We start from the raw sequence: 22,459 nt of genomic DNA on the forward strand, positions 1-22,459 counted from the left end.
TCAGTTGATGTTACACTTGATTACATGTAGCCCACAAGACAAGAGATAGGAAAGGCAAAATATTATTATGAAACTGTAAGCACTGATCATGAATTTAATGTCCTTTGAAATTTAAATATTTCAGTAATTAACATGAACTTAAACTTCAATAACTACTGCATCTTACAGAGTGAATATTTGAAGAATCTCAAGAAAAACTAATCCAGGGAACTCATTGTATGCGCTTGCTATATAAAATTTATGGAATATCTCATGAATGCTAAGTAATTAAACTCATTTTATTATTACTAATCCCTCCTCAAATTAAGGCACAACATTGAGAGCATGAACAAAGCATTCATAGGAACAGAAAAATTTTTAAGCTTGTCTGGATGAGAACCCATGGATACATGCCAAAAACAACTATTTAGAACAATTACTAATTTAATCATGACATTTTACTGTAAAAATAGCTATTTGGTAGTGTAATAAAATTTCTGTATCAAATCACATGATCAAATTGCCACAATTTGTATTTTTCTACAAATAGTTTTAGAATTTCAAAATGGAATTTTTGTCTTGTGTGGGCAATTTTGGATCATTAGAATTCCCTTCTGTTTTACAAATGAGACAGATTTGCTTTATAACAGACACAATACTACACACTGAGTTTCACTCTAAGGGACAGACAGATTCATGATACTGCACGAATTCAGGGCTAAGGTAAATAAAGTAGATATTAACATCTTTTCAAACAGGGTTCCATTTTTCAAAGGACTCAAAAAATACTCAGACACAAGAACATTTCAATGTTCTTCATTTTTCTAGTAAAAAGACCCCTAAAAACTCACAAAAGTAAAGCTAACTCAAAGCACTGTGATGTTACAGCTACAGTCTTGCGGTTTAACTAGCTCCTTTCTAGTGTCAAAAGCAAAGCCTGACAAGTTACCTGTGCTGTACAGATATTGCTCGTAGCTTTGTCTCTTCTGATGTGCTGCTCTCGTGTTTGTAAAGCAAGTCGATACACATCCTTTCCATTTGCATCTCTAAGTCACGAAAGAAAATGTTTTTGTTACTTTAAATGACAGTAGATTAAGAGATGGGGCTCTGAGCTTGCTAACCTGAAACTAGTTGTATACCCCCAGAGACAGAAAGTTGCTGAAATGAATAAACACAAGGTGGGACAGATATGACATCTCTGAACAGGCAGCACATGGAACGGGATCTGTACTCTCACGTAAAGCCAAAAGGGACAGAGGGAACAGGTAGCTTTGCTGCCATTTGCCTCTTCCAGTGATGGTGCTACCAACAAGGAAACTTGCTCCAAAGAGCTTTCTAAACACTGATGTCTCTAGATTTTCATTTACATTATGCTTGCCTGGTGTGTCTGAACAGGCAGAGCACACAGTTCTTTTTCTAAGTAAACTACACCAAAACTATTCAGCTTAAAGTCCTAGAAACAATTGTAATCATTTTAATTAGGTAATAACCCAGAAATATAGTTGAACAAATGCCAATAAGGATGCATTTTTTTCTAACAATAGTAAGCAAGAACCTGCAGAATTTATATATAAAAATAACTCCTCCAGCAATGTTGTAAGAGATAACTTAATGAGCTCTGGCCAATCCATCATTTAAGAGGTTCTTTTGTAGAGTTACTAACATGTCAAAACTGGATGGTAAGACTCAGTCTAATAACCTTTAGTAGGATGAAAACTTTCAGAACAGCTACAAAGAAGAAAAGGCCATCTATACACATACATCTATACACACACATACATACATATAAATGGGGTTTTGAATAGCTAGATTATTTGCCTCAAGTATTTGCTTTTCAGCTGTATGATATTTACATCATTTTTGCTCTAGTATCTGTTCTGAGGATTTTGACTACACAGCTCAGTTTATCATCAAAAACTTAAAAAAAATCCACAGCAAAATGCTTCATTGAGGAATTACTGCAACTTTCCATTTTAACACTTCTTTTTGCCAATTTTTTGGAGATGCAGAAAGATGAAAATAGATGAAAAATATCAAACTGCATGTAGTTACAGTATAGCACTAGCATGACCTTGATAAATAAAAATTACTATTCTTTCCCAAAAGATTACACCAGAGTTATAAACAGATCAAAATGTAAAAAGCAGATTAGATTTTAGAACTATGAGTCAAGCCTAAGAATAATACACTTGGAATTAGTAAGATGACTAAAAAATATTTCAAAGAATGTTCCTATATGAACAAAATATTTTCAAAACTCAGTAACAACTACTAATGTTGTTGGTTATTTGGGTTACTGAAACACTTCTGAATAGCTTCCAAGCCAAAAATATGCAGTTTTTCCCATAACAATTAGTCTTCATTTTTATTATTTTCAGTTACACATCTTATCAAAATTCTATGCCACCAATAAGAATTACAGGCAGGTTTTTGCACACTATTTCTCCTCCTCATTGAGGTTCGACTAAAACTTGAACTGCATTGAATGCCTTCTTGATTATTTGGGAGGCTCACTATATTTTTTACTTCCTTAAACTTATGTTTTATTGGATGCAGGAGAAGGAAATATTACAGCACAGAATAAGCAGAATAAGCTAGTTTGGGCAAAGCTGTGTGCCATCACAATTAGTCCTCTCTATTGTCTAGGTTATCTCTTCATCCCACAGTGCAGCAAGCACTCTAGACATAGGTCACAGCTGCAGTCCACACAAATGCAATTCTTTAAGCTTGTTTCTTAAAAGTTTTTTTATTCTCCTAGTTTTCAAGAAAAAAATAAGGTGTTAAATACAATGGCATGGTCAGGTATTCTTCATAAGGGCTATCCAAGATGGTCACATCATGTTTTATTTTGATTTTCACTTAAGAGATTAAAGGCAGCCTTTACCTTGTAACGCCCACCATGCGGCCTGGCATCATTCTCACTAGGTTTTCCTTGACAGCAAAGAATGCTGCGTGGGGTCCCCCATAGCAGAGTGGCACACCAAATCTCTGGGAGCTACCCAGGACAACATCTACCCCAAACTCTCCAGGAGGCCTCAAAATACAGAGAGCCAGAAGATCAGTAGCACAGCAGGCAAGAGTCTGAAAACAGAAGTGGGTAGAGTGGTCACCCTCTTTTCTGAAGGAACAGTGTTTGCAGCAGAGCTACATTTGAACATGGTATACCTCACAAAGAGCTGAAGCGTAACAATAACCTTTGCATGGTATCTCATGCAATATCTAATGTCTATGCCTATGGCTATTTAATGCATCAGACTGAAATATGAATGGCCAAGTAAAATTTACTTTACCCCATTTTGATGAGCTCTTTCAACTAGCTCAGAGAAGTCTTCCACCTTTCCTTCAGTATCTGGGTACTGAAATAATACACCACTGACATCCTTTCCAGTGAAATCCATCTCATGTGGTAATTTGAGCTCAGTAATAACACCGGTATAACTGGAAAACAAAAACATGCAGAAGACAACACATTCAGACTGCTTCCTGTCTTGGAGAGACACTTAATATGATATTTTCATAGATTTATGATTTTTTTTTTAAACATACAGAGAATTCAACCTTCTTTGCATCATTAAATATTGAGAGAACATGGTGTCATGGTACACAGTACAGAAGAATTGCATTTTATCTCACCATCAGAATTATGGAGCAGAGCAGACAGTGCATATGCTACTTGATTTCAAAATTTTGCCACTTTAACAAGTTTAACTTTGACACCCAAGTAATATTGTTATAAAATAGGTACCTCAAACTGTAAACTTAAAAGGGATTTAGCTTTCATTAAAAAAGTTTTACTATCAAGGGCAAGTCATTTCCTAGCTAAAAATGATTAGATTGAATTTAATAACAAAATATATGTATTTGTGTGAAGAACTTACAGGGAAAACTAAATATTTTCTTGTTGTCGTATGCGTATTCTCTCTTTAAACATCTTGAATTGCTTCATAATTATATTTAAATGGAAAAGTAGAAGCAACACCAAATATCAGTATATGATATTTGTATTTGTAGATATATGTATTTATTTTGCAGAAAAAGAGTAATCCTATCTCTCAAACACATTAGGCATATGATAGAGCTATCAAAAATGATTTGTGTAAGCGAAAATATAATGGAGAAAAATGGAGACAAACATTACTTGGCTCTAGTCTGGACCACTGCTATTGTCTGAGGGTGACATCGAGCATCTACATAGAACTTCCTTCTTTTGTTGTGCCTGTTTAAAAGAAAAAAGAAACAGAAAAGAGCAAGCATCAAGAATATATTCTTCTTCACAGAAGCAAAAATCAAAGGGCTTTTAAAATATGAGTTTTCCTAAGTAAAAAGCAATTATAAATTTTAGTTATCATAACTCAAATATATGACTGAATGAGGGTTTTATTCCCTTTAGAATAAGAAAGTTCTTCTCAGACACTCAAATGAGATTTGTATATGGCAAAATAATTAAAGTAGGCTATGTAGCAAAATCAGGAGCCAACTTAAACAGCAAGAATGCCTCCATCCACACATACTTTTTAAAATGCAAGCACAGAGAGGAATACAATTGTCATTTTTCACACAGATTCCCTTTTTTGTCCTGGCTAACCAACCGTGTACCATCCAAGTAGTAAAATAGAGACTAACACATGACTTTATGTCAGACTGATGCGTTGAACAACTGGATAGTTACAACAGAACCTCAGCTACGTAACTTCCTTCAAGATATACAGACCTGCACCGACCTTCAATAATCTCTCTCAGATTTAATTTTTGGTTTGCACATCTCCAAATATCCCTACAATGCAGGTCCCTGAAAGTAAATTCAGATATACCAGTAGTAGGCTCACTTCTGACTATGTTTTTTTCTTTTACAACCTCCTTTCAAGCAAAAGTTGAAAAAAGAAGTAATCCATATCTTTGGTGCTCATGGACACAAGAGATTCATACCACAGACAAACACACCAGGTTAAACATTCACAGCAACACCAAAAGCTTCTCTTGTGGCTTAATAACATGGGTTATCTCTGATCTGCTCAGTGAAAAGGCCACACTCCATTTCAGCTCACTCACCTGCCTAACCCCTACATAGGTGAGATGCCTTTCAAACTCCAAAATTCCTTTCTGATGATGTAATTTAGCCATACTTTTAAACATATTACCTATGACACAACTGCATGGCTTCTGCAGCAGCTGTCCCCTCATCCAGCAAAGATGCATTAGCCATGTCCATTCCTGTGATGTCACACACCATAGTTTGGTAATTTAGCAGGCTCTCCAGTCTGCCCTGGGAAACCTCAGGTTGGTAAGGAGTATATTGGGTAACCCTGTAATAAAAAAATTCTGAATTTAGATCACTGAAAAGAAACACATAACAGAATTAGTCTGCTGAAAAAAAATGTATTGTAAAGCACAACTCACTAACATGAAAGTCTGTTTTAAATCAGCTATTTTTAGAGGGCTGTAATTTATTCTCAGGCTTCCATAACAATAATATTTTTCATACCGGTTTTGACTTGGTTCTCTACAGGAGAAAAATTCTCTGTCTCCATGAGCATACATTTTGGGTGGGAGAGACTAAGAGGAAATTGTACTTTAAAGTCGTAATAAACTGAGTGTGGGAGAAATTAGTAAAGTCACAATATCTGAATGAGAATGCTTCATTCAGTCATGACTAGGTACTGTCATTATCTTTCAACATACTCTTTCTAAAGTCCTTACTTACTGAGTATTCTCCACTCTCATGGGAGGGAAGGCACTTAGCACTTTGCAGGATCAAGCTCAGAAATATGCCCCTTCTCGTGAAATTACAATTTGTGTATTTGCTATTGGAGGGAAGTAAGACTGATCTGAATTTTACCTGATATCACTGGGAGAACAAGGGCATAAAGGCAGCATAAACTGCTCCTTAAAAACAGCAACAGTCAGGGAAATACCCATTAGAATAACACAGGGGGAAAATAAATAAATAAATAAATAGAGCTGCACAGCATGCTGAGAGAAGGCCAGGAGCTCAGGGATGAAAGGCAAAAATAGGGATAAGACACTCTTTTCACTTCCAGAACTCTGGGGTCCTAGATTTCAGGGTGGAATAGGCCAGATTTTATGACAGTTTGAATCCAGAGTAGACTCCAGAAACAAGTGATGAGTAGGAACACACATAGCCTCCGTTTTTCAGTTTTCTTATTGAAAGGATGCTAGTAAGCTCTGGACTTTTGAAAGGGCCTTTTATGATACGTGAGTGAAGGTATCATCTTTCAAGAGAGACTGAAGTACTTGGAAGCTCAAGACCCATATAAAGTTGATAGGAGGTGAACAAGACAGATTTTTAAAGGACTTTGGTTAATATTTGACAGAATAATCAGTTACTAGAAATGAGATATTAATTAAGGTTGTGTATAGAGGCTGTATTTTTCATTTCAACAAAGACATTGTGTTATTAAACCATTACTAATTAGGGACTGGTGCAAAATGAGAAAGGACAAGGGGAAAAAAATCAGTAGTAGAGAAGTAACACATTAAACTTGGGTGTAAATTTTGCTAGAAAACTTTAAAGCTCCATCTGTTCATATTGTGCTAACTCCTTATTTTGTTTTCAAGGATAAAGCACCTTTCTTAAGATGTGTTAATAGTAATGACTCCATCTAGTATTAGGGCAAATTTTCATGCATGAAGTTTGTGTTCTACCGTACATGGTGAAGACATGTTTTAAATTACAAAGATTGGTTTAAAAATGTATTTTTTCTTCAGAAGTGGTGTGACACTGTCTAAGCATCTAAATCCTTTAATATAATAATTCTAGCTCTCAACCATTTTTTCAAATAAAACAGCTGTCTTTAGTCTACATTCAGCCTTTGGCCTGAATTTTTCTAACCATTTTTCTGTACTGTTTGTAAAGTGACTTTCTAAAGTAAACTTAAACAAGTCAAAACTTTAAAGAGCATATGAAATGGCTCCCATTCAAAAAAAAAAAAATCTATTCTGCTTAAGCTTGTTCAAGTGGCTATTTTGTGCTTAATTCAATTCCAGCAACAGCAACAGTCAAATAAAAAAAAGGAGGAATTACTATAGTGACAAGGAATACAAACTGCTTCTTGTTCAATCAAACTGGTGGAAAATAATCATTTTCAGTCAGTATCTGTTCTGCCCAGAGGTGTATCTATAAACATTCCCAAGTTAGTTAAGGCAGATTGGTCACGATACAAAAGAAACCTTCCATGAGAACTAAAGGAGTCTTTCTTGAGTCAGTGCCAGACCTTTCAGAAGTCTGGGGGTAAGTGGCTTTCGTTTTTGTAGCTTTTAAAAATTCTTTGCTTTAGTTTACTTTTCTGCCCTTATTCTACTTTCAAAAGTATTTGTATGAATACAAACTTTAAGATACTGATGAATATTTTAAAAGACTCTGAAGCAATATTATGTGCCCTGGGAGTCCCCAGAGACTGGGATCAACAGACTGGCATTAAAGCAAGCAGTATCTAGGAAACACATTCTTTCAGCCAAAGACTAGTTTGCTGATCAAAAGACCTGGCTGAGAAAGGAGCAGAAGTGTTCGTACTTTGAAGCTGGAATGGTTTTACATTTAACAAAGAAACAAACAGACTATACATTAATTTCAGAATCAACAATTACAGTTTCTTTATACTAAAGCTGGCTCTTGCTATTACTTTGCCTTAAAACAGGCTCTTGGGGAAAAGGACAGTGAAATGGTAGATCACAGAAAAGACACAGAAAACTCCATCATCAAGAAGCACACAGTGAACTAGTTCTTGATTATTTTTTGTAGGTATGTAGTCAATAAATCCAAGACTAAGCTTAATTTATTTCTTAATATATAGTAAGTTCTAGTAAAACAGTTCATCAGAATATATTCATCGGTAATTTTCTCTATAGCTTAACTGAGTCCTGAGAAAGTTAATGTATTTGCAATCAAGGACCACCTTTCTATTTTTTAACATTTTGTAAGTTAAGTTCTTGCAGTTTTAGACACAGTATCAGCAAGACTAATCTCATGCAATGACAGAGCTAGAACTGATTTGGATTTCCAGTGATATAGAGCATTCTTTTTGAGATCTGACAAACAGTAAGATAAAATGATCTTAAAGCAAGGACAGACAACTAGCATAATTTGAAACAAATATACATGAGCCTCAGAAAAAAAATATAATTCATTCATCTTAAAACACTGGAAAACTGAGAACCCCAGTATATGAATTTTCTAAATTATCTGACTTTTCAGAATTTTAAGGACTGGATTTCATCAGTAAGGCCAAGATTGAACTCCTCTCTCCCCTCCCATTCCCCCCGCCCCCCACCCAGGCCATTCGTACTTAATATAAATATGCAATATATAAATATCGTAGTGTAGAAAGATATTACAGCAAAGCTGTGTAACTGGTGGCCTTCCAACTTCAAGCGATTCCACCTGGCCTGTAAAATTCCCCAGTGCCTTACTGTTTGTAGAGTTCCAGGCACGTCACTTGGCACTTTATGCATCTTTGAAGAGTTGTTATATAGGTGATCCTGAAACTCACCCATCATTTTGAGAGCTCAATAGTCTTATGAAATGGCATACTTATGAAAGACATCTCAGTTTCAAACAAAAACATAAAAAATCCTAAATATATCACACAAAAAGCATCTAATTTACTGTCAAATTTGGCATGCTTTGCAAGTTGCTCGTGCAGCTTTCTGTGTCTTTTCTGGAAGTAGAAACCAGCTGCTTAGCGTTTACATCTGACATTTTTGCAAGGTATGCAATGATTTTCAGAATGTAATGCAGGAGAGGTTAGTGCTAATCACTAATGAGTTAAGCTACTGATGTAAAGATTGCTGATATCCTTGGTACACATTCTTTATTCTTACATTTTAATATTTGGGGACAAAGTAAGCAGGTGAGCTGTGCTTTGGAGAGCTCTACACTCTACCATGCTTCACTGGTTGGTATAAGCATGAACCTTAAAGGCCTTCTTGATTTTCAGTCTTACAGATATTTTTATCCATTGAAGCTCCAAAAATACCACTCTGTTTTGACATGTATGATGTTTAAAAGAAGCCTATATGTGAGCTTATTTCTGAAGCCAAATATTCTTCGTATTTTTTAGTTATTTATTTATGCTCATGTCATAGCACAGAATTAACTGGGTCTGTTATTAGAGTCACAGTTCAGCCCACTTAGGATGAAATATTTTAACAAATATGTCAATATGTGATGCAGCAGAATAAAGACTATACATCCATAACAGCAGAAAGATGACAGATATTTGTACGCCTGAGGAATCCATGCTGAATGTCAGTAATGATGGTATGCCCCAAAGTAAATCTTTTTGCCTGAATTTTAGAGTTGAGATGCTCTAAGGATCAATTAAACGTACACACTGAGAGGCTATTTATTTGTTTTGAGAAAGCAGGCTGCCTTTAAATAAATAAATAAATAAATAAAATTGACTAGGATGTCAAGTTATTGAAAACATTTATTTCTAAGACTTCCATCTAAGGTTAGTAGGGAATTATTAGTTACAGACTGCCAGGAACAAGGGAGTGTTAGCAGCTACAAAATAACCAAGATCAGAAAGAAACAAAATATAAAAAATAAGGGCCTAGGACCCTCTACCTTGTGCAATTAAATCCCTCTCCTCGGAGACTGGAACTGTAACTACGATGCTTCTGTCAAGCAACAGTCCGCTACAGAAAACTTGCGGCTTATTTTGTAACTTTGCATCAGAGTGTTCTCTGGATAAAAGAAATTGCCTGAAGAGTATCTACCCAAAGTATTTTTAAATATACCCCAAAATACCCAAAGTACTAGCTTCTTTCAACAATACAGAAGTTTCAAATGGGCTTCAGATTTCAAAGAAAAGGATGCCCATGCTTTTCCAAAAGCTACCAGTACAAGATATTCTTGAATGCCAACTTCCCAGACACTTAATTAGTACATAGCTTTGGTCAGACAACTATCTCAACTGATTAAACTATTCAAGTTTTTATTGTGAACAGAGATCTGGTACACCATTTTCTGAATGCTTCAAAAAGCTTTGAAATTCTGGCAGGGTTGAATATTTTCTTAGCAGAACCTAACATCCTGAAGGATTTTGCTGGCAAATCTTCTAAAGAATGCAGTGTGGGTCAACAGTCCCATTTCCAGCTGAAAATACATTTTGTTCTCAAGTTTCTTCCTGAAATCTACCCCTTTGCTTCCTACCTCCTCCTACCAAGTCTGAGTGTCCTAAATACTAAAAAGTCCTTCATTTCTGTGTTCATAGATTTCTGTTAACAATTCTAAAGAATGCCAAGCAATGAGAAACAACAAATCATGTGAAAGATACAGGATTGAGCAAAAAAAATAAGCCTTAACTTGCAGCATTACCCCTGAAGCTGTAATGGGTAGATGTTAGCGTTTATAAGATATACACTTAGCAGATGTGAGAAGAGGCTTGATTTCTGACACAGCTTCTATAAAGTCTGCATGCTTAAGAAGTTTGCTTTTATCTCCCCCTTTCCAGCAAACACAATTCACTTTAACCTTCTGTAAGTTTAGCTTTTAGTATTCTAGTTTGATTTTATGGGGCAGTCCAAGAATAGATTTTTGAATGAACTCTCACAGTCGCTTTACTAACACTATATATATTTTTCATATTTAAAAACATGTAATTTATTTCAATTCTTTTACTTTAACCATTCTTATTTTTGACTCTAGCAGTGCAATATTTGTTTGCATAGATTCCTCAGGTCTAAGAAGTGCAAATTCTTGAAATATCTGTGCAACTTCTTGATCAGTTGAAAAGTCTGATGATACACAAATAAAACAAAGGCTAATAACAAATAGGCTTGGAATTCTGAGGATACAGAGACCAAGATGAAGTACACGCCAGTCACTATTTGTAAACAAGCAATATTTGGCTTAACCTGATAAAAGTATAGTACTTAATTAACAATGGCTTTTTACAGTAACTAATTTGATTCTACTTTTCCCCCCCCCTTTAAATATTGTTTTTATTCAAATGAAAATTACTCAGTGATAAAGATGTCAGTTATGACTGAATTATAGTGCAAAAAAGGATGTTATTGACTAGAGACACAGAAACTTCAGGATGAGACAATGCATGATATCAGTGCCTTCAGTCTGGTGGACTGAGTTTCATTTTCATTTTTCTGATGTGTTAATTCTGAGTTATAGGTGTTTAGAGTAACATCCAATGCTAAATGAGTACTTATAACCAAGCCTTAGAACCTTTTTCCTGAAAAGTCCTTCAAGAGACAAAGGCTTTTACTGTTTAGAATAATGTTACCCATTATACATAAATGAATGCACTGAACGTATTTTTTCATTTAACATTAAAAGAACAGTAAAATTCAAGTCTGACAGACTATTTTTTGGCTTATCCCAAACAGCTGAACTGTCATCTGGGTTCCGAGAACAAAGTACGATATTCTCAGCCTATTCAAAAATTAATTATCAAGCACACTATCAACCTGTTCTCAGCAATCCATTGACTGAGTTATTTGTTTAAACAAAGACACACTTTATGGATATACGTTCAAACTCTTGAAGCTCTCTGGGGTCAAAAAAAAGAAAAAAAAGAAAAAAAGAGAAAAAAAAGAGTGAAATATCGAAGGAAAAGCATTTAAGACTTCCAAGGCTGCATTCTTTCTCATAAGAAAACCATAATCAGAGTATTGTGTAGTATTTAAATATCTCTGTCCATAATTGGACACACTAGTGGAGAAGGGAGCACTTTAATTTTAGGCAGAATCTAGGAAAGAATTACTTTTATTTAGAGTTAAATCTGCATACTTCCTTTAAAGCAAACTAAAACATTCATGTTTTAGTTCATAAGAAATATAAGCTGTGAACAGAAGTCATGGAAGTCTACCTTACAAGCAGAAGTCTTTTATGGAACGAGCATCTTCTAAAGTCACTTTTTCCTCTCTAACTTTTGAACAATATAGTTTCCACACTTAAAACATCAGTATCAAACATACAAAAAGCCTTAGCCAAAAGAATGGATATTGGACATATTTGTCTATGCACATCCAAATATGAAATTTAAGCACGTATTTATACATATGCATTTAATAAGGAAAACCTGTACGTTACCATCCTGCATTCTCCAGCAAGTTCCGTGCAATAGGCTGAGGCACTGAGCAGTTGTAATAACCCATGCCAATATAGGACCTCCATATCTTGTTCTTGCTTGCAATACTGTATAGAGTTTCAAGGATTTCATTTTCACCTAGTTGAAAAGAAGTGATAGCAGAAAAGTTCAGTTACATATCATGTTAGCAGTTTTCAGCTAAACTGCCTTGTATCTCTGTTAAAAAAAAATGCAGTAAATAGACTGTATCAGAAAAAGGTACCAATGAAAGGTAAAATAATAACCTGGTAAAATGTTCTGGGAAAGTTTAATTTCTACCTGACCTAAGTGGTGGTTTCTTTGGTATTTTTTGTTTTTTTTTTCTCATTTCTATAAGGTGACTTTTCTGGATGCAACTGGAATTAGGTATTTGTTAACAGCTTCATTTTCAGTTGTTCTTTCACATTAATCACATTTGACAGTTACGTCACAAATACTTCATTTTGGGCAGTTATTCATTTTTTAACATTAAATAAAACACTGCACATCCTAAACAATGTAAATGTCACTATCATAAGTGCAACAACTGAATAATCACAGAACTCTGACCAATGTGAAAATCATAGCAAGAGAAGTAGTTGTTATGGGGAAGTGGCTTATGACGGTCTTTTGTTTGTAATGCAAAAATGCATTCTGTTTCTCTTGTACACACATTAAAATAAATCTCAGAAAGGACTTTTTATTAGCTGAACATTGCAGAATCAGCATGGGATGAAGTCCTGGTCATTCACAGTTAAGATTTAGTGTGTTTAACAGAGCAGAACTTGCACTAACTGAGTTCACACCAAGTATCCAAGAAAAATTTCTTAGAATTCAGGAACTTCATGTTCTCTGCAGACCCCAGTGACATTTCCCCCCAAACAGCTGCTAAAATAAAAGAGGTCCTCTCAGTTTTAATATGCTTCATCAGGTTATTAAAACAAAAACGTGTGAACACAATATTTCTAGCTGAAGAAATTCCACTTAAGCATAGCTTTGAAAATAGTCTATCAGTCTAATTAAGAGAGATTACAACAGAATGCTACTGAAGTGTTGAGATGAAAGGCAAAATTGTCCGTCCCCCTCCCCCCCCCCCCCAAAAAATAATTAGTTTTTGGTCTTGCTTCTAGATATTTCTCAACATCCTTTAGGCAAAAATCACATTCACTAAATCTGTTTCTAGTAGCTGATGAATAACGCCAGCCGATATTTGCCAAAGGGAAAGATTTACAAAATAGTTGAGTACCAGAGGATGCAGAGAGATGGTCAGTAGGCTTTGTAAGATTATGTAGAGGGACTGATCTGCCTAACCTAACAGACCTGGGTGGACATTGGACACCTAGCTTTCTAAGTATCCCTCAAAATTCCCTATGTACTTATCTGCATCTTTAGGTGCTCAGATCTTTTTTTCTATCTGACCTTGGAAGCTTAGGCACTCAGCAGTTGCACTAAAGTCTGTTCATTTTGCAGTGCAGTTTGAAAAGGAGACTTTGGAATATAAGGCTATAAATAAGCAAAGGAAAATAGCTTGAGCCCCGCACGTTTCAAAATCCATTTCTCTGTATAAATTACTCCAGCAAGAGAGATCAAATCAAAACAGTCACAGTGGTCTAATGCCCTAGAACCTGATGGCAAACAATTCTCCATAAAAAACCTCCAGGTTTTGAATTGATTTCTTCTATAGCCATAAACAAAGGTATTTATTGATCTTCACCTCTGATTTCAAAACTCATCTCTCCTCTGCCATTTACTCAAAGTGTTACTATTACATTCAATGTACAAACATTAATTCCTTATTGAAAATCTCCAGGTTTTCAATTAATTTCTTCTACAGCCACATAATAAATAGTAACACTTTACATTATATACTTTATTATTTATTATCACCTCTGATTTCAAAACTCATCATTGTTAAATCAATGTATAAATAAATTTCATGTTTTCAGTAAAATACATTTTTTTTCTGGGGACTCAAGGGTCATATATTCATTGAACTTGAACTCAGCAATACCCAAGGCAAAGTTTCTGAAATGTAGTAAACAGTTCCACTCCCCCGTACTACTCCTACAGAGCTTATTTCAGACAAATGCACTTTGTTTTTGGTGAGAGTTTTAACATTTTAAACCTCTTCCTCTCTGTCACCAGCAAACAAATATTTTGATGAAAGGCATTTCTGTTTTTAGAGCTTTGGTTCTGTATTCTTGCAGAATTTAAATCAAATTTCAACATTTTTTTTGGAAATGCTATTGCATTTGTTCATTTAACTCTAAATTCAGTTAAAAGAAGAAGTTGGATAGCATTTAACTCACTCACTAGCCCAACGTTACACATAAAAAATGCATTAAGAGCAAGATTTCTGTAGTAAACACATACTGAAAATATTGTACTATGTGCCAGATAGCACTTGCTTCCTTTGTTAACCTGACTGGATGATTATTCTAGAAAGTTGAGAGTCACTTCTCAGCAGATAGAGCTAAGAAACTACCAAAGGAAGTCACTGAACTTATGCTAGAGCTCCCTGAAATAATACCATGTTTTCTGAAATGGATTCAAGAGAAAAAACATAAAGCTTAGTGAGACAGTAAGCAGCTCAGGCAGCAAATAAGCTTCCACAAGTCATCTAGAAGAGTTGCACATACAGATTCCAACACAGATTAAATTTTTTAATTACAACATTTATATAAGAGTTATCTGTGAAGAAAGTTATATTACTAGTTTTTTAATCAGGATAGCAAAATGCTGGAGGGCACACTCTCTCCATTTCTGCTTCATGTCACTTGCCCTGATCCTTTGGTCACTACAAAGGCAACAGCAGCAGGTCTCAAATGTGTCTCCTACATTTGGCATGCCTCTTTGAAGAGATATGGGTAAACAGCCCTTCCACTTTACCCTAGACTGAACATTGCCTTGAAGGAGTTCATCAAAGCACTAGGCATCATTTTAGTAAGATATTTACAACCAATAAGGAACTGCACACCAGTGTTACTGATGTCAATAGCCCCTGATTTGACTGTCCAGCCTGGCTTCCCTAAGAACAAATGTAAATGCATGTAGATTTAAGATGATTTAATTTTTAATCAAATCTGTGTTTGGTTTACACTGATAAGGTTCTGAATTAAAGCAAAACTAATCTAGACAAGGGTCAAAGAAATTAACACATACACTGGGGCACAAACACAGGTGAGTAAGGCTGTTAAACCATCCCTAGCAGCCCCCTGGCACCTATGGAGAAAAGATCAAGGAGAGTCAGCGAGGCTTTTCACAGAGGTGGGTGGCAAGAGCTAGACCCACCAAAGAGAGCCCACCAGCAGGGCTGGGGCCCAGGGAGGTTGTGTCATCTTGGAAGTTTTCAAGAGCCAACTGGTTAAAGCCCTGAGCAACCTGGTCTCATCCCACGACTGATTCTGTTTTGAGCAGGAGGTCAGACTAGCTCCCTGCCAACCTACATTGTCTTGTGATCCACCTCCCTTATGGTAGCAGCGATTATCTTCTCCATTCCAGCAAACCTAGTTTTCAGCTGTAGATTCCAATAACATGAATTGTGGAAGTGGTCTGACACTGCACTGTTCACTTTGTAAATGAACATCTAATATAAAGACAGAAGAATGTAATAACTGCAATCTTCAGTATGCTTAAAAATTATTTTTCAAATTCAGAATTAAATTACTAAATTTCCATTTTTGTAGGCAAGAGTGCCATCAAATAAAAAAAAACTGCCTAGAAACGTAGAACCTTTCTGCCATAGAGGCCACACACCTTGGGCACACTGTATTCATGTAAATAATTGCTGATTATTTTTCTTTTAAGCCAGAACATATGAATGAGACTGGTGTATTTTGGAAGGTTTCAATATATATGGTTTAAGAATAGCTTGTTGTAAGACCTCTGTGCTGGGTTACTGATTTAAGTTCTTCCCACCAGCTGGTAAAGTGAGAAGCAATATACAAAATGGGAAACAAAAAAAGATTTAAAAAAATGAATGCTATTAAGAAACACTTAGAAACTGGCCAACACTCAGCTGTCTGTTTCCAGTTTTCTGAGAAGCATGGTTGAAATGCCTTTATCTTGAATTCATTCTATTGGATATAGTCTATAAATCCTTCAAGAACCTTATTCAGCAAGAAAAGAATTGCCAGCTAGTCACTGCAGTTATCTTTATTCCCTGCACCCAGTTCACTAGATAATAAGATCAGAGGCAGTACCCAGAATAAAGTTCATTGATCTTGCAGTACTGTTATCTTAGAACTGTGGAGAAAACCACTGAGGCTCTCACTAGGAGTTCAGTGAGGACGTTTCATGACTGCCACACAAACACATGCACGCATGTGCGCACACACAGCCACAGAGCCACACAGAGCCACAGGTAAAACAGAGGCAATATATATCACAAAAATAGGAAGAAGGAAGGAATTATCTTGTTCTAAAATGTTAATGCTATTATTTCTGCTGGTGTTTTACTGACCGGCCTAGTAGCTTTGCTTTGAACCTGTGAGATATCTACAGGGAAGTAGGGTACCCAAAGTTAAGACAGGAAAAAAAAGAAAAAAAAAAAAGAGGAGAAATCAAGACAACAGATGCTAACTTAAAATCTACAATGTAAGAGAGAAGAGGCTATTTGTCTGATGTCATTTTGCTCACCTTACATAAATCCTTCAAGAAAACTAGCTTCTGAGGTCAAGTAAGCAAGATTTTCAAAACAGAAAAAGGGGGCTAATTTATTTCCCTTGCTTCAGCAATTCCATCTCTGGAACAAAATCAAATTATATTGAAGTAAAACTGCTCTGAAGCACTGTCAAATTCTGTCAGACGTGTAATAACGCTGTAGAGTGGCCCAGGAGAAGTGCCTGCTCCACATGGCAAGTCCTGCCAGAGACTCCTCAAGAGAAGGGCTGAAAGCCAATGCTATCTGCTGCCCTGCCTCCTCTTCCTCCTCCCTCTGCTCAGGCCCAGCACTTACACAGCCTGTCTGGGCAGCAGATGCAACTGAGGGTGCTGCAAGGACAGGGAGGCATGCGGTGGCTGAGGGCCAGCGATAAGTCTGCCTTTTGCCTTCCTACCCTGAAGGCCTACCGGCTGCTGAAAGGGGAGCAGCAGCCAAAAAGTGCCATGAAGAGTGAAATGTTGTGGGGGGACAGCAGATTCCAGCAATGCCTGTGGCAGCTCTCTGGAGGATAGTGGTTGTCCAGGCAGTAGGGATCCCAAGTGTACAATATGTACTCTAGTTGTAAGGAATCTGAAATGATAAAGTCAGCTCTAAAGTCTACTTAAAACCGATTCCTGACATCAATCTCACACAGAATTACTTTTAAGTGTTGTTTTAAAGTCAAAATGACAGTTAGAAGATATTTAACTACAAAAAGAGCAATTAACTTGAAGATATGAACTGTTTTTGAATATGGCTGCTTCTGAATCATACGCATTTTAAAAGTGTTTACGTTGGAGACCCAATTAGTTGCCTATGGAGGTCTTAACTAACATTTACAACCAAAAATTTTAGAGTAAAATTTGAAATATTTTGGAGAATCATTGTAAAGTTTGCAGAATCATTCTTTCAATTCAAATTCTGATTGAAAAAGTAGAAATATGTATCATAATCTATAAAGTCTTTGAATTTTAACACTGAATACATCCATGAAATAAAGATGGACCTATGACAAGAAGCATTCCAGGGATAGCTATGACTAATAAACACAGTAGGTTTGCAGGGATAAAAGAAAAGAGGATTAGCTTTATATAGGGTGGCTCGTTCTTTTACTTCAACTAGGTCAGTCACTATATGTGCTAAAGCACCTTCAATACCTAAAGAAAAGCTGATTGTTACAGACTTTCAGTGGTACATTCCAGTGGTTTTACAACATGAACTGTCAGTGGGCTTATGGCAGCAGGTACCTCTAAAATGGCTTCTTCTTTCTTTTTTTTTTTTTAAATCAGGACAGTGACATAAAACACTTCTGTCATATTACATAGCTAAGGAAGCAATTAATTTCAGATACCTCTTAGCACAAGTTATATTCCTTTATTTCTCTTCTTCATCACTGACCAGTTCTATACCAGAAAAGATCTACCAATACAGAAAAATTAGTATTGAAAGAGCATTTCTAGCATAGATGCACTTTATCAGTAAAGCTTAGCATTTACCAGGATAGCTTTTTCATTCATACATAAGCAAAACAAACACCCAGTTGAGTCCAGAGGCTTTCTGTGTCAATATCTTATGTCAGTCAGGGAAGTAATGAAGCCCGATTCTTCTACTGAAGGTAGGGCTGTGCTAAAAAGACCAGCAAAGACAAAACATGTTAGGAAAACTGTGCTTCTACTGCAATGAGATGTTTTATTTAGGAATGGTGTTATCATTCCTAATGTCACACCTTTTAAAAACAACTTTTTAATATAAACTGCAACCACATGAGGAATTTTTATTGCTATTGTATAGATACAGCTTACAGATTTTTGAACTTTTAGATAACTTCTTACCAATAGAATTACCAATAGGAACAGCAGTAATGCAAAACAATCTTTCCTACTGCCACACCTAATCAAAGTTTGAAAATATGGATATACATGAAATGTTTCCAACAGGGACATCCCCCCGTTCTCTGTAGTTGGTACTGTTACACAGTTCGCATAACAGCCTTGTCTAAGCTGAAGAATGTTGCCAACTTATATAGATTAACTATGCAAATATATAACCTTGTATGGACATTCTTCTCCTGTGTTAACATTTTTTCTCCTAATTAGGAATTTAGCCATGGTACTTTACATTCACATCTGAGACAAGGATGAAGCTATTAAAGTTTAAAAAAAATAAGACTTAATTATAGAGACCCAACATTCAGACATATTATTTATGGTGGGTGCATGAGTTTCAGGCCACATGTCTAATCTGAATTGTAAGCATTGACTTGAATGAGACTTCAGTGCAAGCTGCATTTCTTAACAAGAAGTAGCTCAAGCACAGCTTATCTCAGCTGCACTCTAACCAGTGAAGACACCACAAATATTTTTTAAACTGAAGTTACAAAGGAAAATGGAAGTGTCTATTTAAATCATTATAACTTGCCATTTTAGGAAATCATGAACTTTATGAATGACAAAGTTGAAGAACACAACTGGAATTGCCTTGCCCTGTTCTCTCATTGCATATCTGAGTTCTGGGGGCAAGAGAGTAAAACTGTCTTCATCAAAATTAATAGAACACACTTAAAGTATAATATAGTTCTCATGACATTTTACTAATTTTGCTATTTCCCTTTAATATGAGGATGTGATAAGGATATAATATACCATATGTATGGAGCAAATCCCACACTGTTGGTTAGAGAGACAGTGTTCTTTCTAATAACACATTGACCAGAAAGCAAGTTTGACTCAGAATAAAATGTTCTAGGTACAAGATGTTCAATGTGAAGTAGCACAACTTTAGGCTGAAGCTTTTAACTGGTCTCTTATAGGCTGTGTGGTTTTCTTCTAGCAATACAGCAGAAAACTAGTGTCAAAAATCTGCACACTAAATTACAAAATATAGTTAGTTCATCACAGTGTAGGGAAAAGAAAAAGCAACAGTGTACAGACAAGTTTTCTGCACCTCGTGCAAGTGTATTTTTAAAATTCACTGTTGCATGCAGTGCAAGAGTCTGCATCAAGTCACATTCTTTTCAAGTTTACTACAAGGAAAAAGAAACAGCATAGCAAATGGAGTAAATACCAGTGAACTACATACACTGTTAGCTAATGAGGTCCTGCTGCACAATGAGAACTTCTATATAGCAGAACATCACTAATTCATAGCAACGAATTGCGAGACTACTTCAAAATAATTGTGCAAATTATTATGTGAACACACAAAACAACACATGAAGATTTTGACTCAGGTTAACAGTGTTGGCTTAGTTTTAAATAACACATGATTATTTTAATACCTTTCTAACCATACTGTGTCACATTTATGCTAAGTCTCAGTAATGAAAAATGTTATAATAGTTTCATATACTAAATCCAAAATATCACGAAGAAACCATCTAAAATGATGTTTATGATGTAGTTATTAACGACAATCTACATTATCCCCTCTTACAGACCTAGATATACCCCAAACAACAATAACAACCCCCCCAAAGCTCTTTCCCTTGAGGGCAAGTTTAAAAAATAAAAATAAAAATAAATCACTCTTCTAGTCAGGGAATATCTTGATTAAAACACATTTCCAATGGGTGAATATATCGAGAAATATTTACACTATTCACATGGAAAGAAGAAGAGAATTAAATTTCATCTCTCCTGCCTTCCCTACCCCCCATATTAACAGGATGGAAAAACTTATCTAAGGAAAAATCATTGCACAAGTAAAATATTTTTAAAATAGAAACTTTTAATCACTATTGAATTATTGCTGGCTAGAATCTGCCTTTTCGGGCTGTAGTTTTCCCGGCTGTTCATTGTGGCGGCTGCTTCTCATGTGTGATGTCATCTCAGACTAACCAGATTGAACTGGCCAGGAACCCCACAGAAGCTTCAGTGCCTGAAGTTTACACTCAAATTACAATGTGCTGATGAGCAGTGTAAAACCCAGCAGGAGGGATCAAAATGCTAACAAAACAGTCGAATGATCCTAACACAAATATAAAGTTAATATTGATGTAATCGTCTCTAGCGGCTGAATGGCTACTAAGCTTTGTACATTTCCACGGAATTATTTAGCTAGTTGCATTTTTAGGTGTTTCTTTCAATAGCAGGCTTTCTAAGCATGATGCCCATGGTTATCTATCAAGATTGCAATTAATACAGCTAGAAGTTTTCTGCTCTGATTAAAGCCTAATTTTTAAAAAAGTTAGTATCTAAAACTTCATCATGTCACATCAAAGTTTTCTAAAGCAGTCTGCTGAATTACTGTATTGCTACTACAACTAGCTCAGATGTTTTGTATTCCTGCTGTTTACCCGTTTCCCTCAATCAAATCGATTCAAAATGCTAACCATTGTCTCTAGTGTATGTTATATGGAGATGCATGCAGGTTTTGCATATTATTTGAATATGGGTATTATTGTTGAAAAACTCACAGAGAAGTCACGCAAATTGTACGACACCACGAAGGGCAGCAACTCATTTGAAAGAGTAATTTGCTACAGTCTGCACTAAAGTGACGATTTTTAAACACACCTTTCCCTCCGTATCAGACTCCCGGGGCACAGCGAAGGCACTGTAGCGCTTGATTTCAAGAACGGTTCACAGACAATTCTGCCGCACAAGTTTTCCTGCCGATTTCATACCCGAGAGCAAGTAAGGCAGCAAGCACACTTGTGTGCTTAGAGCGTGATGGCTGGCTGGTACAGCTGCCTTACTAAATCCTACCCTCATTTTGCATCGCACGGGAGACCTTTTGTTCCACGTCTCGGAAGGGACATTCGGTGGGAAGGAGGAAGCCCCCCGGTCCTGCCCCGCCTCGGCGTAACTCAGGTTTGGGAGGGCGGGCAGGGGGCGAGGGGGGAGGGCTGTGCAGGAGGGTCCGAGCGGCAGCCCGGGCGCAGCAGGCACTTACAGACGTGGTCATCCATCTTCAGCGGCCTCCGGAGGCGGATGCTGGCGGGAATGGTTTTATCCATCAGCTCCTCGACGCTCTGGAAAGAGGCGACCAGCGCGCCGCCGTCAGAGCCCCGGCCCGGCCCGGCCCGGCCCGGCCCAGCCCGGGGGCCGCCCCGGCGGGCGCGCACGGCGGCGCAGCCGCGGGGGGCGCGGGGCCGCGGCGCGGCCACCTACCTGCACCCCGACGGCTCGCAGCATCTCCCGCTTGTCGCCGTCGCGCGGCCCGATGTGCCGCTGGGAGAAGTCGTCGTGCGGCGGCAGGAGCTGCTCGATGCACCGCGCCGCCTCGCCGCCGCCGCCCCACCGCCGCTGCCCCGCCGCCGCCGCGAGCCGCAGGTGCCGCGGCGCCCCGCGGGCCGCCAGCCGCCCCCACCATCGCCCGCAGCTCTGCATGGCCAGCGCCGCCGCCGCTGCCCCCGCCGCCGCCGGACCGGCACTTTGTGCCTGGGGGCGGCGCGGCGCGGCCCCCGCCGGCGGCGCCAATGGGGCCCGGGGGCGGCGCCGCGCTCGCCCCGCCTCGCCGCCACCTGCCGCCCGCCCGCGGCCGCCCCGCTCGGCCCTGACCCGCGGCGCGGCGCCGCCGGGGGAGCCGCTGCGGGGCGGCCGGGAAGGTCGGGCGCGCCCCCGCCGCCGCCGCTGCCGCCTCGCCCGGCGGCGCCCTTTGCTGGAGCGCGGCGGAGACGTCCTGGGAAAGAGCACCGGGCGCCCTCCTCGGAGAACAATGGTTTCCCATTGTTTCCCGCCGCAGATGATGGGCTTCCTTTCACCTGACTCCTGGAGGAACAATAAATGACACTTCTTACAGCTGCTAAAAG

General features: G+C 37.8%; 1 protein-coding gene across 1 annotated transcript in view; it reads right to left on the reverse strand.

Moving 5' to 3' along the window:
• Nucleotides 1–22,037, reverse strand: part of GLDC (glycine decarboxylase) — a 42,643-nt gene extending 20,606 nt beyond the window's left edge. The window contains exons 1-8 of the mRNA XM_067315588.1: nt 21,819–22,037; nt 21,601–21,679; nt 12,050–12,185; nt 5,118–5,282; nt 4,118–4,195; nt 3,270–3,417; nt 2,864–3,060; nt 929–1,025 (exon numbers count right to left, since the gene is read on the reverse strand). Coding sequence (XP_067171689.1) covers nt 929–1,025; nt 2,864–3,060; nt 3,270–3,417; nt 4,118–4,195; nt 5,118–5,282; nt 12,050–12,185; nt 21,601–21,679; nt 21,819–22,037 — 1,119 coding nt within the window. The remainder of the gene's footprint in view (nt 1–928; nt 1,026–2,863; nt 3,061–3,269; nt 3,418–4,117; nt 4,196–5,117; nt 5,283–12,049; nt 12,186–21,600; nt 21,680–21,818) is intronic.
• Nucleotides 22,038–22,459: the final 422 nt, after the last annotated feature.

This window comes from Apteryx mantelli, chromosome Z (assembly GCF_036417845.1).
Source record: "Apteryx mantelli isolate bAptMan1 chromosome Z, bAptMan1.hap1, whole genome shotgun sequence".
Lineage (NCBI taxonomy): Eukaryota > Metazoa > Chordata > Aves > Apterygiformes > Apterygidae > Apteryx > Apteryx mantelli.